At 40.5% G+C, this 17646-nt stretch overlaps 1 protein-coding gene across 6 annotated transcripts in view; it reads right to left on the bottom strand.

Moving 5' to 3' along the window:
- The window catches only part of MYB (MYB proto-oncogene, transcription factor), an 83737-nt gene that overhangs the window by 44622 nt on the left and 21469 nt on the right, over positions 1–17646 (bottom strand). For 2 of the 6 annotated variants that reach the window (XM_038526088.1, XM_038526091.1), the window contains 2 exons: positions 17157–17264; positions 4619–5911 (listed from right to left, as the gene is read on the bottom strand). In XM_038526088.1, coding sequence (XP_038382016.1) covers positions 5795–5911; positions 17157–17264 — 225 coding nt within the window. In that variant the 3' untranslated portion in view covers positions 4619–5794. The other 4 variants (XM_038526087.1, XM_038526090.1, XR_005353534.1 and 1 more) reach the window with 3 other exon arrangements.

The following is a 17646-nucleotide window of genomic DNA, read 5'->3' as shown; positions in this document are numbered from 1 at the left end:
GCTAAAGATACAGATGATAATTAAAGCCACAGCAGTAATAAAGTCTCTTGGGAAGAATGATGGAGAGGAAGGAAGAAAGGGCCACTTGGAGGCCAAGAGGAGAAGAGTATCAAACTGTGTTAAAAAGAAACAACAGGTCCAACATGGAGTCACTTATGCTAAGTACCACCAAGACTTAGTAAACCTCACTGCAGTTTCAGCCTCTCCCAGGAGTGGAATTTTAAACCACTCAGTCTGGAATTTCTTGATTAGCACCAGGGAGGTCATCTGCATCATCTGCATGAAGAGACCTCCTGCAAGCTCCTCCTAAGGTAAGATAACCTTGCCTGAAACAATTTTCACTAATAACTTCCTTGTCCTGCCACCACTCCCATCACCCACTCTCCACCCCGGCCCATATATGCCTATAAAAGTTTTCTATTTGGCACAATTCCTTGGAGCTCCCTTCTATTTGTTTGAAGAAAGTCGGTTAGATCTTTAAATTTGCTCAGTTGAATTTTTGGTCTTTAACTAGAGGAAACCAGTAAGGAAGGAGGGAAACTGAGAGGGTGGTGCCCTAGAGCTAAGAGGAGAAAGGAGTTTAAGAAAGTGGGAGTGTCAATTCTGTTGATGGCTGCCAATAGCTGAAGTAAAATGAGGCCTATGAGCAAGAGCAGAGTTTGCAACATGGAGGCCATCAGAGACATTGACACGGGTGAGCTTGGTGGAGCAGGGGCAATGAAAGTTCACACAACGTGGACTGCTGGAGAAGGCAACATGAGGAAGTGGTGGCCAAGACCATAGAAGATCCCGTAAGTAGTTTTGCTGAGAAGAGCAGATAAATGGGGCTGTATGATGGTGATATTACTGCTGGGAGATGTAGACCATATTAATGTGATAAGAATGATTCAGGAGAGAGGAAGACATTATGATACAGGAGAAAGATCCTATCTGCAGGATGAGGCCCTGGAGGGTACAAGGATATAAGCTTGCAGAGGCCAAACAGAAGGGCTGGTCTCTGATTGCAACCGGGAGTGCTTATCCACATTAAGAGTGCAAGGACCTTGGCACATGGGTTTTTCTAGGAACAGGGTTGGGGTGGGGAGGTGGATGCTTTTATCTTCTCTCTGATGTCCTAAGCCAGGACATCAAGAATATACTAGAGAATATCATCAAGTGGAATTGCCTGAGTGCCCTCTTGCAGTTTGTCATCATGAATTTAAAGTAAGACAAGTCATTATATTTGGGTATTTTTCTCCAGGAAATTTCAGATATTTCCCTCATCCCGATGGCCCCTCCAACTCCAGCCCTGCTCTAGTTTGGCTTTATTTGTCAGTCCTGCTACAGGCCAATTCTGCAGGAAGGCTGCGCTGCTCCTCCAAGTCTAGATCTAGTGCTCTCTTGTCTCTCTGACCCCAGATATGACTGACTCTACTGTCATTGTCCACTGACTTCATCTGTATCTCCCTCCAGAATGTAAGCTCCCATTTGGCAGGGATTTTCAGCTCTGATGTTCTGAGAACTCTAACCCCAACCTCAAACACAGCCCTTAGCACACAATAGGTGCTAATTGATAAATATGGTCCATAAGGCAGATAGCAGTCTTTCCAATTTTCTCACTTACATCAAGAATTTTTCCATTGAATGTTAATGAAAAATAATTATTGCTTATTTATTACCAAAATACTAAGCTTCTTTAAGATTTATAGTTCAGCCTCATCTTGCTGCAGTTCTCAAAGTTACTATATATAATTATATACAAGGCAACTTTAATTTCCTATTGAGAGAGAGAGAGAGAGAATACAAGCAAGGTGAGGGGCAGAGGGAAAGGGAGAAGCCGACTCCCCATTGAACAGGGAGCCTGATGTAGGGCTCGATCCTGGGACTCCAGGATCATGACCTGAGCTGAAAGCAGATGCTTAACCGACTGAGCCACCCAGGCACCCCAAGGGCAATTTTGTTTTTAAAAAGGGGTTTGCATTTTATCTTTTATTTTTTTTTAAGATTTTATTTTTAAGTAATCCTTATACCCAACATGAAGCTTGAACTCAGCCCTAAGATAAAGAATCTCATGCTCTACTGACTGAGCCTGCCAGGGGCCCCTAAAAAGAGGTTTGCATTTTAGCTGACTTCCTTTCCACTCTGCTCTCTAAAAACAGCAAATAAGGGGGAAAAATTGTAATAGTGGAGTTAGAGAAGAAAAACAAGTAATAAGCTTGAAAATATTTTAAGTGTGGTATAAGAGGCCTGCACATCATATTTTATCTACTGTTTTTATTTTTCAGATTAGAAACTAATGAGTTTGAGGGAAAATATGCCCTGTATTTCCCACAAACATTTGTATGAGAAGGGAAAACCCATGAAATAATGACATCTGAGAGTGATTAGAAATATTTTAAGAAGATATAATTTAGATTTAAAGTTAGTTTGAATACAAGGAAAAGATTTAACACAACCAGGGACATGGGTCTCAGTGGTATTCACATTTCCATTGCTAGGTAATAGACATGATTTTTTTCTCTGACTGATCATAAGTCAGTGCTAATCAGTAGGCACTGCAACATTTTACAAAGATGCCAGAATGCGTTTACTCTGTCACGTAATCTTCAAAATATCCTACAACCTTGAGATGTACCTTTATGTCCAATATAAGTGAAAACATACTATAAGTAATATGAAGCTTGGAGAGATTCAGTACAACTTACATTAAGTCATAGAGCTGGGAAAAGGCAGAGTCTGAATTCAATTCAGACCAGTTGGTTGGGCTCTAGGAGTGACTAAACAGGAGAAGCCCCTTGTGATCTCTGCAGTCCCTTCCAGTTATAATATTTTATAATTTGAAAAGAAACAAATAAATTTCCCCCTGCACTTCCTTCTCCTCTTGAATTTTTAATCCCATTATCAACTGGGAGACAAATCAGAGTCATCTTGGTATCTCTTCTATTCTCCAGATGTGCACATGTGGACAAAAGCCTTACAAAGAGGAACGCAAAAGGACAACCTTTCCTTTGAGTAGTAAGAAATGCTCTTTCCATTTATTTTACTAGCTTAATCTCTGCTATGGAAAGGAGAATGCCTAAAAACAAAAGACCAGGACAAATATATGTCTTAGAGATGCTTAGGAAATGGGTGTCAAATGAGTGTATTTGTACATATAACCTAAATCTGCACTATTTTTCATTTAGCTTCCAGTTATTAGGTCGCATGCTTGTTGGAGAAGTAAATATTTATTTCAGTTCTGTATAATGCTGGATTCACTCTTGCCATTAATTTATTTTATGAGCTATAATCTGACCTCTACGTTTAACTCTGTAATCAGCAATGCACATCATTAGATGAACATCTGGCACACGACATGGCATGCATTACTTAATTATGGAAAGCATATGTAATAGCAAACACTGGGATAGTGTGTTACTTCACAAGATTTCATTATAGGAATGAACTCATTGCACAGATGAAAAAAAGGTCTCAGAAAGGTCAGTGACCTGTCAGAATTCAAACTGCTGGTAAGGGGCAGGGTCAGCACATAGCACGTACATTGGAGAGTTCATGAATACAAAAACACTGTCTTGGGTCACCTGGATGGCTTAGTGGTTGAGCGTCTGCCTTTGGCTCAGGGAGTGATCCTGGAGTCCAGGATCAAGTCTCACAACAGGCTCCCTGCAGGGAGCCTGCTTCTCCCTCTGCCTCTCTCTGTGTGTCTCTCATGAATAAATAAATAAAATCTTAAAAAAAAAAACTGTCTTAGGGATGATGTATTAATACCTCTCAAAAAGATAATCAAAGAATATCAAACAGTTTTTTAATTCATTCTTTTGTTCCTAGACAGTCCTAGAGCCTAGTGTTGGGGGTAAAAAATCCTTGGCTCTAGAACCACTGGGTGCATCATCCACGTGACAATACAAAGGCTGAGTTGGACCCCAGTGACTAGAGAAAATTGTAAGGAATCTATGTGAAAGGGTGATTGTAGCCCAGGGCAAAGATCGGTGAGCAGAGAGATGGCAGAGCAGTGGAGGCCATCTGTAAAACAGGAAGGTAAACCTCATGGGTGACTCTACTGGGATGCCCTACTCTTGCCTCAACAGATAAATGTCCTCTGGCTCTGCCCTCACAGGCTGACTGGCCTTACATCTGGGTGTTCCTTTGCCCTCTCGCTTCTGGTTGGTTCTGCGAATGAGGACCCTTGCCAGAGATGGGAAGGATAGAAGTCAAGTCAGGCATTACCCTTGGCTGTCTCCCTGTGGGGACCCCAAAGGTCAAAGCCCCTCCTGCCCACGGCTCTCCATCTCCATATGACCATGTACCTCAGGCCTGTACCCATGTGTGTGCACTAGCCCTGTGGTCCTCCTACTCTGCCCCACATCTGTAATAGCAGTACACATTATCCCAGTTCCAGTGCTGCTGGAACCCTAATACGTTTGCAGGATTCCTCCCAGTTGTCACTCTGCTGGTGGTTACCTCGTAAATTATTGAACCTGGTTTGCTGGTTCTTCTTTCTCTAAAGTAAGGACCCTTGGCTCCTTCACATGAAACTCAAGTGGGGCACAAATTACTATCACAAGAAAAGGGTTCTGAATTCACTCCATTTTCTTAGAAGTATAACTATCATCCACAATCACAAGAGAGAAGCCAAAAGTAAGTAAAATAAGGACACAGCTTTATTTCTCTACAAGGCAGTAAGTACACTGTCATATCAAAGTTCAGTGCCGACCATCTTGCACCAAATATTCGTAAGGCAGCCACTGGCTATCGACCCTAGTCTCTTGACTCCAGCTGCAAACACAGGCTGTATGGCAGTTCTAAGACCATACACCCAGAAACCAGGGGGACGCTGATCAAACACATAACCTCTGAATTAAAGAACAGTGAGAGTGAACTCAAAACAAAACACAGGACATCAACAACACAGATCTCCCAAAAAAGAAGTGCAATGCATGCTCTTATAAACCAACAATAACAACAACAAAAAACCAGTAACAACAACAAATGCAAAATCTCCCAAACAACTTTTCCAATGTATTACAAAAGGGGAAAAAAAGTACATATATATATATAAAAAATAAAAAAGTTTGAAATACTAGTGCATAGTCAATTACCTAACACCAAGTTTCTTTTCTTTCCATCCAAAGCTCTACTGCCCCTCTGATACTAGCAGCATGTCTACAGGCTAAAACCATAGCAGCAAAACACATTTTTCATTTGGCATTTACAAAATTAAATTACTGAATAAAAATATAATTTTTATAAAACTATTTCATACAGTAATAATTTTTAAAGCAAGCTAACAAAAAAACTCATAAAATGGCTTAGTACAATAAATGTACCTCCAATGTTATTAACCATAAATGAGCATTTACAATCTTGATTAATGATCCCATGGTATTAAGCCAACATTTACAGTAATGCATTGTGTTTAGTGGTTGAGAAAAGTGAAATATTGGAGTACCTTTTTGTGTGTAAAATTTCAAAAACCTCATCACAGGAAAAAAATACTGGTTCGTTGGATCCTCTAAAATACAGATAATTCATTTTATGTTAAAAAAATCCGCATTAGGATATTAACAACTGACTACAATTCATTACCTAATAATTTAGGTAAGACTGTTTTTATTTATTAATTTTTAAAAAATCCTTTTAGTTGGGTGAAATCCGAGATTTCATCCACCTAAATGCACTTGGTGCTGCTCTCAACTGTTGTACCACAACAAAAATAGGCTCTTCTCCCATTCATGAAAAGTTTCATGTAGAGGAATGATATATCCCAAGTCAATCTGAAGTGTTCTGAAAACCATAATGCTTGTTGAGAAACATCTCACATGACCAGAGTCCGGGTTGAGAAGGCATTCACATATTTCCGAGCCTGACCAGAGGCCGTCATCTGATCTTCCATCTTTCCACAGGATGCAGCTTCCCAGGCGCCCCCACAAGGCTAATGGGGAACAAGAGGCCAACACTGAGATTAGAACAGGAGACCCCTACTTCAGCCCCCAAAGGATTCCCAATCCCAGCAAAGCCAGCGGAGGGAATTCTGATGTTCGGATGGCGGGGGTAGACGCCAGGGAGCTTGTGTCAGATAACGTCTGAATTCTCTGACACCCCGGACTCCAGCGTTCTGAAGTCATATTAACAACCAGAAATCATCTATTGCCGAGAGAGGAAAACCCACCTCAAGTAAGATCACAAGCTACAGCTGCATCTTCACCCTTGAGTACCTTTTGTAGATTAGGGTGATTCTTACAAAATTGGAGACAGGAATGGGCATGATCCTGCCAATACCTAAGGTGTCCCAGGCCATTTATTCACTCTGCAAACTGGTGAGCGCTTTGGTCCTCTGAGGGGAGAAGCTCTCACGGGTGCTGGAATTGACTCACACCTACCAAACATGGTACGGTATATATTTTGTATTCTCAATGAAGCATCGATTAATGTAGAGATCCTGTTGACTGAGATCGCCATGCTGGAAGACATGGATGAGCTAATACCTACCAGGTGGCATTGCTGTCTGGGCCCGGTGTTTGGCACATCACAGTCACCACCTCACTGACACAGCACACCCTGAGGGGGAGGTTCCCTCTCTCTTCAACAGAGATTTGGAGAGTGGCCATAACCTGCTCACAGCCACTCTGAGGGCGAGGAGTGGAGAGCTTTCAACCCACGTCTGTCTTCTGCACCATCCGAGGCCCTGCCTTGCTTCCAGCGGAAATATGTACTGTTTTGCTCTACTTCATTCCCAAAGGATTTATGATGCTCACAAAATAAACATGAGGTAACAGGGATGAAACAGTGGACGAGTCAGGGTCATGGGTAAATATGGAAAAAATAAATAACATGCTCAAGGGGTGATATTTGTACGTAAAAAGTTTGTCACGAAGTACAGCGTGCCAGCTAAGTGTAAGCCACAAGCCTATCCAGGAACTCTCTAGCAACTGGTATAAGGGGGGACACGGAAACACAAACAGATGGAAGATTTGGGGTCCGTAAGCTCAAAACCAAACCAGTGGTTTAGTAAAACCACAACTATTCCTTGTAATAGTTGGGTAAGCCCAAGAGAGATTTTTCCATGGGACAAAAGAAGCCAGGAAGGGCCTCTGCTTTCCAGAGCCTCCAATGTCCTGTAGGGGACGAAGTGAAGACACATGAAGCAGGTGGGGTGACAAGAGACAGTGTGGGAGGTTAGTGGGGCCTACCCAGGTGCAGGGGGTGGAGTGGGGGGGGGGTGGCACACCGAGGCATTGCCAGAGAAAGGGAAGGAAAGGTGGATTTAAGTGGGCAGGTGAGAGAGGGGGAGTGTACCCGGGGTGGAGAAAGAGCACAGGAGAACCAGCAAGCCGCGACGTGTACACCACTTGCGGGAGGGACCGCGAGACAGGAAGAGCTGGTGGGACAGTCAGCGCGGGTCCGCACGTGCCAGCCATGCTTTCAGGCGCTGCACGTCGCTCGTCTCGTGGGATTGTCACTCGGCGTGCCCGAGGCACCTGCCGCGTCAGTGGCCCTGTTTACAGGCTGGCCTGCGGTAGCGGACGGAGGATTTAGGCAACACCCTCAAGGTCATCCAGCTAAGAAGTGAGGAGGCCGGGCTGAGCGCAGGCCCTGGAGTGCAGGACGCTACCTTCCTTGGTGTCCTTCACAGTGAGCTCTGGGGCTCCCCACCGAGGTGCTGGATTGCAGGAGGAAGCGTTTAGACGGCGAGGCCAGAGTCATCAGGCTGCTAGCAGAGAGGAATCATTCTGAATGAACGTGGCGTTTGTATGGTGATGGGGTACCCCAGCCTGCTGGCTGGGGCCAAGTTTCCGTGACAGAAGGCTCACGGGGCCGTGTTTCTAACTCGGGCGCTTTCTCAGGACACAGAGCGGGTTTCCTGGCCTCCATCCGCCGGGCGCCTCACGGCTAACGCAGAGGCCACTGTCCAAGTGCGCACGTTTGCTCTGAAGGCTCAGAGGCTCAACACGTGACACGAAATACTACACAGCAGGATGGATTGTCATCATATTTTCCTGGAGCCGTGTATCACAAAGATGACAGGCACTTGTTTGGGGCCGACTTCTGCCACCGGGTCACACTGAATCATTTCCTAAACAAAATCACCAGGGTAGTTACAGTATTCTTGGAAATCATTCTGAATAAACGATGTTTCTCCGGGTTTAAGCAAGCAGATTAAATACGCATATTTCTCTGGTGTATCTCTGTCCTCACAGATTCTGTATTTCAGTTAAGTTGGTTGCTTGCATGTTGTTGCTGAAGTTTTCAGTGCAGCACTGAAACACCAAATTGATGCGTGAAACCCAATTAAAAAAATAAAAGTTGATGTTGCCATTTCAATTACTGAGCTGGCACCTGCTGTCACTGTAGCAGTGTGACCTATAACTACTCGAGAGTGAAGAGGCAGCTGTGGGATATCTGTGCCGCACCCGCCTACAAAGTACTGTGCCAGTGCTCAGAACCCATGGTGCACGTGGGTCAAAGTGCACAGATCTTAAAAACAAGTGACTAAAGAGGTAGCAGAAGGAAATCCCTTCATACACTAATATCTTCTAGGTAAATCCCAAATCACATAAAAGATACATAGAAAACCCAAAGATACCTATTTTGAGAAAATCCATACAAACGGAGGGGAAAGGGGAATGAGGGAGCGAGGTTGGAGATAAAAGCGTGAAGCAGGGACAAATGTTTCTATTCTTCTCTGGTTAAGACTTTCCCTACTTAGCTGTACTTCAATTAATATTGACTTAATTTTCTAAAAGTGCAAATTGTTTAAAATACTATGTAGAAACAATCTCCTGCCTGCTTTTACCACATCTCTTGGTAAATGTCAAGTTCTGCCCCTTTGGCCATATAGTACTTAAGTTAATTCAGGATTCTTAAAGTCTGTTCAGGAGAGAATACTGAGTATTATCAGTTTCACATATTCTTTCTTTTTTTTTTTTTAAATTTTTATCTATTTATGATAGTCACACACACACAGAGAGAGAGAGAGGCAGAGACACAGGCAGAGGGAGAAGCAGGCTCCATGCACCGGGAGCCCGACGTGGAACTCGATCGCGGGTATCCAGGATCGCGCCCTGGGCCAAAGGCAGGCGCCAAACCGCTGCGCCACCCAGGGATCCCAGTTTCACATATTCTTAATTTGAAATTTGGCTGTGTTCTCATTGGATCTCCCACATGGCTCACCACTAGATTCATGCCTGGCTTTTTCTCCAGGGCAGATATTGAAAACAAGATCAATATAAAAAAGGTACCATATATTTTTAATTAGTATTTTTAGTAAACTCTTCAAACAATCAGCTTTTCCTAAGTCAAAACAGAATTTTCTAGGAAACAGATTGAAACATCTAGGAAACAGATGCATCTCAATTTTCTAGGAAACAGAGCATCTCAAAGGCCTATAAGCCCCGAAGCTCAGAGCCTAGGAAGGGCAAGACATTTGGAACACCTGAATCCCCCAAGTGCAGACAAATGCCAGTAAAAACCACTGTGTATAGAACAGAAAGGGCAGCAGGTGAGCATGAATGGTGCACGGTGTGAGTACTTCTTGCAACAATAAATGAAAAACCTGATCAGAGCACACCCAGACCTACAGGGTTAGTTAGGGAAGAGCAGAAGGTCAAGTACTCAGATAAGAGAAGAGGTGCTCAGGTCCAACAGCTGAAATGACAGCGGCCTCCTTTTTTGCTGGTTCCTTCTCTCTCTTTACCTTGAAGCCCTGGAGCCTTTGGGCAACTTTTCAAGCAGACAGAACAGTTTTGACAAAGGGGGATTAAATGTCCCTGTGCTAGGCAAATATTTTTTAATACTGTCATATGGATCTTTGTGCCTTCTTATTCCTTCTTAAATTTTAGTTTCATTTACACTCAAGAACTGATAAGAATTATGTATTTCTGCACAAGAATTCTTGTGCTAATGCAGACCTGTCACTTGACCCTAATTCATTTCAACATTAATAATCCTACTGCACATCCTCCTTCTCTTGCCTGAGAGTCACCTTGTTTATCCTGTAATATGCCTGTAACTGCCCCCAGGCAAAAGTGAACTGTAAACAGACTGTCAAAGCTTTAACTGGGATATCCTGCTAAGGCATTTTAAATAAATACTTGGATCCTTTGTGGAAAACAGAAGAACTAAAATGAGACAAGACCATGTCCACAGGTGGTTTTCTGTCCGAATTAGATTATTTTCACATTTTCGTTTAGAATATTGTTTTTTCATCACACTGAACAACTGCTATTATCACTATTGTCATACTGCAACTTCACACAATAGCTGATGTCAGAAACCGTGGCAAAGTATGTGCTTCCCAAGTTGTAGACCTAATAAAAAATTTGTATCAGTCACAAAAATAATGATTTTGTAAAACCAAAACAGCTCATGAGATAGTACTGTATTTTTCTTTTGTTCTGTTTTTAAATAATAAATATAAATGAATAGGTGTCCTAATGAGTAAGAATGATTTTTCTATTTAACCCATGTGAAGAAAATACTTGCTCTGGACTAAAATTCTAAAAGTCAGAATTCCTTCCCAAAAGGCCATCTCTTTTAAATATGTATCAATTTTATAAGAGAGAAGGTAAAAATCTTGAAAACTGTTAAATCTTGAAAGTCAGGGATAGACCTGAGATAAAATGTCACTTAGGTAAGGTCAATAGCCAACTTCTCTCACTCATGAATGTCTTTCTGTCTGCACAAAACAGTGAAGTGACCCCAACTTCAGAGTTTTTAAGTTCTCATAGAAAGAGCCTTCAAAGTTAGGGAATTATAGGTCTGGACCTACCAGGGCCTCCACTGCACACCCAAGCTTAAGTTAACTATTGATTATGTGGATAGACTTCTCCTCAGCTTGGAGTTTGTCCTAGATGTTTCCAGAAGTCACTCTCCACCTTACATGTTTATAGATTTTACAAAGAGTTGATATTCTGTAACCTAGGGTGTCACAATTTTTGGAAGAATAGCTCTTTTCTTAGTCACGTATTATTTCAGACTATTAAGATTAAGACAAGTGCCAAACTGCTCTCAAGCAATTCTATCTTTGCTGACCCAAGGAAGAGTCAGTATCTTAGTGTTTGTCAAGGTGAACCAAACAAAAAATCCACATTATGTAATGTCTGGGGCAGAGCCCTCTAAATTTGAGCTTGATATCCTTTCTTCCTTCCCATTTGGTCTTTCCTGTGTCAACCCAAAAGCTGTGCACAGAAAACTTGCTTAATTTAGAACATATATATAAAAGCAGGTCGCTGAAATATGACCAACGGCCATGTGAATTCTTGCTGGGGCAAGTGGAAAAAAGTGACCCAAGGGAGAAGCAAATGAGTACAGAGGTATCCCAGGGAGCATGTCAAAAACAGCACATGACATTAGGAAATGCCCCGAAAGACCTAAGGCACATGTAGACAGATTGTTTTCCAGGTCTGTTGACATGCCAACACAAGCAGTAGAAAAATAGAGAAAGCTAGTCAATCAGTTGTTTCATCTCCATCACGCCAAAGGTAGATCTGACTACCTTTATTTCAGGAATCAGTTGAGTCAGCTATCTCTTTGGGTGACCCACTGACACAGTTCTGCAAGAGTGGAACAGGGAATGAGAGCGTGCTAGAGGAAATAGTACACCACAGGGCAAAATGCCCTGGCTGTAGGTGAGGCCTCCTTGCCTGTCTTTCTGACAGAGACTATGCACAGCCTTTGCCTCATACTAGATACCACCAATGGACATGGGCACCTGTGCTGCCATTTTGAGAGCAATATTATGTCTGTTTCATCTTCCTACCAAACCTGTATGATGAGAGGAAGACATACTGTACAATTCATGGATGAGAGCATTTTGGTCTAAAGAGGTTAATGGATTGAGATCACACAATCAGAAAATGGTCTAGACTAGAACCCAGGTTCCTATTGTCTGCATGCTGGTTTATTGTGCTCTTCAGATGCCGATCATACAAAAAGCGTTTATCCTATTTTTTTAAAAAAAATTCATTAACAATTTATAGAAAGATAGAAGCAATCAAAAACACATAGAGTGAGTGAGTCTCATCTGCTTGCAATAATATTTTAAGATTCTTCAATGTTGTGCAAATATGTTTCAATAGTAAGGGCCTGGGAAATTCACTTAAATTAAATTCACTGTTTTACAAAAGTAAGGCCATGACAAGCCAAGTCAGGAAATTAAAATTTAAGGCTGTCATTCTGTGGTTAGAAAAAAAAGAGGAAAGTGAGTGAGTAAAAAAGCATATGAACACATCTTTTACATTTGGGTTTTAAATAGGAATAAAAGGAAATTATAATTTAAGAGAAAAATACAGAAGTTCAGAAGGCTTATAGCTTATGGACAGTTTCGGATCTGCCAATGAAAATGTCTACCTCCAGAAATGTGTATTAGCATAATATGTTTATTTCAAAGTGGAATACACATTGAGGGAAACAGGCAGCTCTTTCTTCCTTGCTGAGGAGGGGGCTTTGCGTCTATATGGGTATGTGTGTGTCTGCCTCAGCCTCTATTAGGGTAATTTTTGAATAGTGTTCCACCATGAATCTCTTTCCTGTCCCAAACTGCAAGCTTTCTAAGCTAAATTTTATTTCCCTAAATTTGATAATTTTATATTTTTCTAGACTCCATCCACTACCCCCACACAACATGGGACAAAATGGTACAAAATTGTCCAACGTGAAAATCACATATTCTGAGCTACATGAAAGACACAAATATCAAAAATGTCTCAGAACATTTTTATTATAGGAGTCTCTGTTTAATGTTACAACTTATAATTAAGGCACCTTTAGGGATCCCTGGGTGGCGCAGCGGTTTGGCGCCTGCCTTTGGCCCAGGGCACGATCCTGGAGACCCGGGATCGAATCCCACATCGGGCTCCGGGTGCATGGAGCCTGCTTCTCCCTCTGCTTGTGTCTCTGCCTCTCTCTCTCTCTCTCTCTCTGTGACTATCATAAATAAATAAAAATTAAAAAAAAAAAAGACTCTTTACTCCTGTCCTTCTCATTACCTTAAAAAAAAAAAAGGCACCTTTAAAAAGAAAAAAGAAATCCAACAATTTTAAGATTGTGCAGCTGTCACAAATTCCTTTTGGAAGAAGACTGAGCATAAATAATTTTAAAAACAAATAGAGCATTATTTATGCATAATGGCTCATATAGCCTCTATGTAAGTGTTATAGTTTATGGACTGTAATTCAGAGTTCTGAGTTGTTAAAACTCACTGCTTCTCAGTGACCCCCCACATAACACATGGACATACCTAGCACCCTGGTTTTTGTCTCTACATACTGTTTCCCACTGAAAGGGTTAGAGATCTTTGGGGAAGTGGTTAATTCCAGGACGAGAGGAGGGAAATGTGACATTAAGTTAAAGCAATGCAAATTCAAATGAATTTGAAAATTTTGTTCCTCAGTGGCACAGCCACATTTCAAGTGCTCTAGCCACATACGACCAGTGGTCATCACATTAGACAGCAGCATACTGCGCTTTTCCATAACTGTAGTTCTATTGGACAACACTGGTCTAGGATTAAAAGAGATTTAAGAGACTGAACAACAAAATGCATTGTGTGCAACATGCATTAGAGATTTAAGAGACTTAACAACAGAATGTATTGTGTTTCATTTCTGATCAAACAAATAAAAAGATTCTTTTTTGGACTGATGGGGAAACTTAAATGCAGCCTGAGAATTAGAATATTAAGGAATTATTGTAAATAACAATGTGTGATGACAGTATTAGGTCATATATAAAAGCACCTTTATTTTTAGAGATACATCTGAAAGTACATAGATGAATAAATATAATTGTGTCTGGAATTTTAACACACTTCATAAAAAACAGATGAAGTATATATGGCAAAATGTTGATAACTGTTAAATCTAAATCATGGAATATTTTCTATACTTCTATGTCTGTTTGAAACTTGTCATAATAAAATCTTAAACTCATAGCTTCTTGCATTTCTAGTTTTAGAATATCAAATGTAATTTACACATATTTACATATATGCATGTGCTTTTCTATGTACATCAGAAGCTAGAACCATAAAGGTCCTCAAAAATAGTAATTGGGGCTCTGTCTAAAGTGTCATTGCCATAATTAAGTCAGGTTGATTAAAATTGAAATGAGAGAACATAGAATTACCATAGTCTTCAATAAACTGTTCTTGTGGGCAGCCCAGGTGGCTCAGCGGTTTAGCACCGCCTTTGGCCTAGGGTGTGATCCTGGAGACCCGGGATCGAGTCCCATGGTGCGCTCCCTGCATGGAGCCTGCTTTCTCCCTCTGCCTGTGTCTGTGCCTCTCTCTCTCTCTCTCTCTCTCTCTCTGTGTCTCTCATGAATAAATAAAATCTTAAAAAAATAAAAATAAACTGTTCTTGTACCTAAGTTATTTAGACACCTGGATGGATAGACAATTAATTGCCCTATACAAGTGGGAGATATTTTATATTTTAGAAGTGTCAAAAGTTTGAAATATTTTAGGAACCATATTTAGTTGTTTTAATTAGAAGCACTATGATAAAAATATCTAGATTGTTTGGCTAAAATTCCATTCAATATTTGATTTCATATAAGTACAAAGTATAAAAGTTAGAGGTTATATAAAATACTCTTAAATTGAAAAGCCGGATTATGTAAGAAATGCATTTATTCAGTAATACTATTCATGAACGATCTGCCTAAGTCAGTGAAATTGAATTATCAGTGGAAATACATGATATATTATGTTCTAAACAAAATTACCAAACTGCATAAAAACGTGTGTAAATATTGTTGAATCAGGATTATATGAAATATAAACAGAATGTTTAAATATTTAGATTAAAAATATTTAGATTCATTTGATGCATTTTCCAGTATTTACCACAGAAGTTTAAAAGATTTTAGAAATCACATATTTCTACTGTATCAGAAGCTAGAGTTCCATGACATGAAACAGTGGAAATACTTGGTGTGTACTTTTCATTAATTTAATGAGTATTTCTTAAAATGAATTAGTTACCTATAAGTCAGTTAACCATTTAGTGCAGATAGAAACACTGACTCTAAAATAAATTTTTGGATCTTAGTTATTTCATTTAGTGGAATTGCAAATCCTGCCTTCACCACATGATGTTATGGCTTTAATCCCAATAGGCAGACATTAGAATCTGTAGAGTGCCATATATGACTCCTTTATAAAGTAGAAAATATAGATTAATAAAAGAGGGCTACTACTTAATTCTGAGTTTCAAAGATAACTAATATTTCCATTAAATAATGTTTAAGTAAGTATGTTGACAATAAAGTTCCATCATTTTTTAAAAAATGCACTGACAACTTGCCAATTTCATGTAACATACATTTTATATCAGTACCATGTTTAGCTCTAATGGTTTTGGCCAAACTCTATTTGGTTATGCCAAAAGCTTTTAGGATTCAATTTTAGCAAAGTAATCAGGGGTTTTCAACTTATGTAATGACAACTACTTACACCATGAAAACTGTCCTCAAATATACTTATATGTTTGCTCTTTGAAATTCAGAATGCCTTTTTTCTATACTACTGTAAATACAGGTTGAATTCCAGACTAGGTTATAAAATATATGTAAGGTCTATTCTAGTTTACTGTACTATCAGCGATAGTCAAGTTCTATGCTCTAGAAACCCGGGGCCAAGTATTTAGGAAGGAAGAGGGAAAGAAAAACAAAGAAAGCATTGCCCTTCTGGACCCAAGATCAGAGCTAGATAAAACTTTGAAAAGGCTGATCTTTGCCTTGACATCTGTCTAACCTGCATCCTGTGTCCCCCTTCTGCCTCGATGGGAGTTTATTCTCCTGTCCCAATTCTTGGTGATGCACAGGCCACCTACCCAGGCCTGATGGACTCAAGAACACTCCAAAATAGCCCCCAAACACTAGCTTTTTCCTCTTCCATATTCTACACTCCAGGCAACAGTCAATCTCACACCAAAGCAGTTGGATCCAATAGAGGCCACAGGAAAGGAATTGGATCAAGAAACAAAATGTGCCTACAGGGCAGCCTGGGTGGCTCAGTGGTTTAGCGCCGCTTTTGACCTAGGGCGTGATCCTGGAGACCCAGGATCAAGTCCCACGTCGAGCTCCCTGCATGGAGCCTGCTTCTCCCTTTGGCTGTGTCTCTGCCTCTCTCTCTGTGTCTCTCATGAATAAATAAATAAAATTAAACAAACAAAACAAAACAAAATGTGCCTACAGCCCTTCTAGCCGTATTTGTATTACCTAAAAAATAATACTAGGTATCACAAATACTTAAAAAAGGGAAGTTTTAAGATTCTCACAATTTGGGGGGAGAAAGCCTACCACAATGATGGGGAAGCCCTTAAGAGAGAGAGAAAGAAAAAAGACAAGTTCTCAAAGCACGCCATCCTGTCACAGGGCCTTTAACTCTCAGTACAAATAGCAACTTGCTGTTCTGAGTCCAGGTTCTCTATGTGACCTGGAGTTTATGAAGTCTCCCTCAGTGTGCCTCAGAGGGATGGAGGGGAGGGCTCTACAGATGGCTGGATATTGGGCTATTTAACATAGGGAACTGCTTTAAATAATTTAGGGGAGTAAATTTGCATTCTTATTTACATTTGGCTCAGGATTAATCTGAAATTTGTTGTATTTCATCAACATACACCTACTCAGAGTTATAAGGGAAATCTCTCTTGATATAAAACCCAGTAGCAGATGGTCAACTATGGCTTAGCCACACCACACTGGCAGCTGAATTTCTTATTCTGATAGTTAAATATATTGCAATCATTTTCCAACTAGCTCATTTGAAACATCATCTAAAATCCAAACAGCACCTCAGTTTTGATGGCTTACTAATTAAGTGTAAAAAACAAAAATTTTAAAACAAAAAAAGAACTATACCAATAAACTTTTTATAAAATATTTAAGAGCAAAAGAGGGAGATACTGCCATGTGTAATCCATGATCTTGCCCCCAGTCACAGCAGGAAATGTTTCACTTCATCATGCTTTGAAAACCTGCTCTAATGAAAACTTCTGGTGCATCTCATGTGAGCAGCAATAAGGAAAGTTAGCAGATTTTCAGACATCAAGAGTTGCTAAACTCCTCTATAACTCCTCTATAACTCAAGTCTTAAAAAAAAAAAAAAAAAAACCCTCCAGATGACAGTGTTTTGCGAATGGCTTTTAAGACACCAATGTTGGAATAGTAATTACCTGTAAGGGACTCGCCAGGGACCTGTTTTTAGGTACCGTAAATGCTTTGAGAACATTGTCTTCATCTTCTGATACTGGCGTCATTAAAACGGAACTTGTAAGAATATTCTAAAGGGTAAGAACAATTTGAAATTTAAATGAGCCTGGAGAATATGAGAGCTGACACAATTTTGATACCATAGACAGGAGATTATTATGAAGTGATACACATGACTAGGAACAACGCAGGGATCTGCCAGAAACTCTTCTTGCTGAGCTTATGAAAGACCTTACCTATGCACCAACCCTAGTCCCATTGTGGCAAACATCACTAAAACAAAAAGCTTTGGGGTCTGACACAGTTCTAGGTAGGATATGGGCACTCAAAAAAACATCTGTTAAAGGGATTAATAAATCCATGCTTTTAAGAATGAGAGATTGGGGTGCCTGGGTGGCTCAGTCAGTTAAGCATCTTACTCTTGATTTCAGCTCAGGTCATGAGATCAAGCCC

This window comes from Canis lupus, chromosome 1 (genome assembly GCF_011100685.1).
Source record: "Canis lupus familiaris isolate Mischka breed German Shepherd chromosome 1, alternate assembly UU_Cfam_GSD_1.0, whole genome shotgun sequence".
NCBI classification, from domain to species: Eukaryota; Metazoa; Chordata; class Mammalia; order Carnivora; family Canidae; genus Canis; species Canis lupus.
The sequence above is the reverse complement of the archived record's forward strand: the minus strand, read 5'-3'. Positions and strand labels throughout refer to the sequence as shown.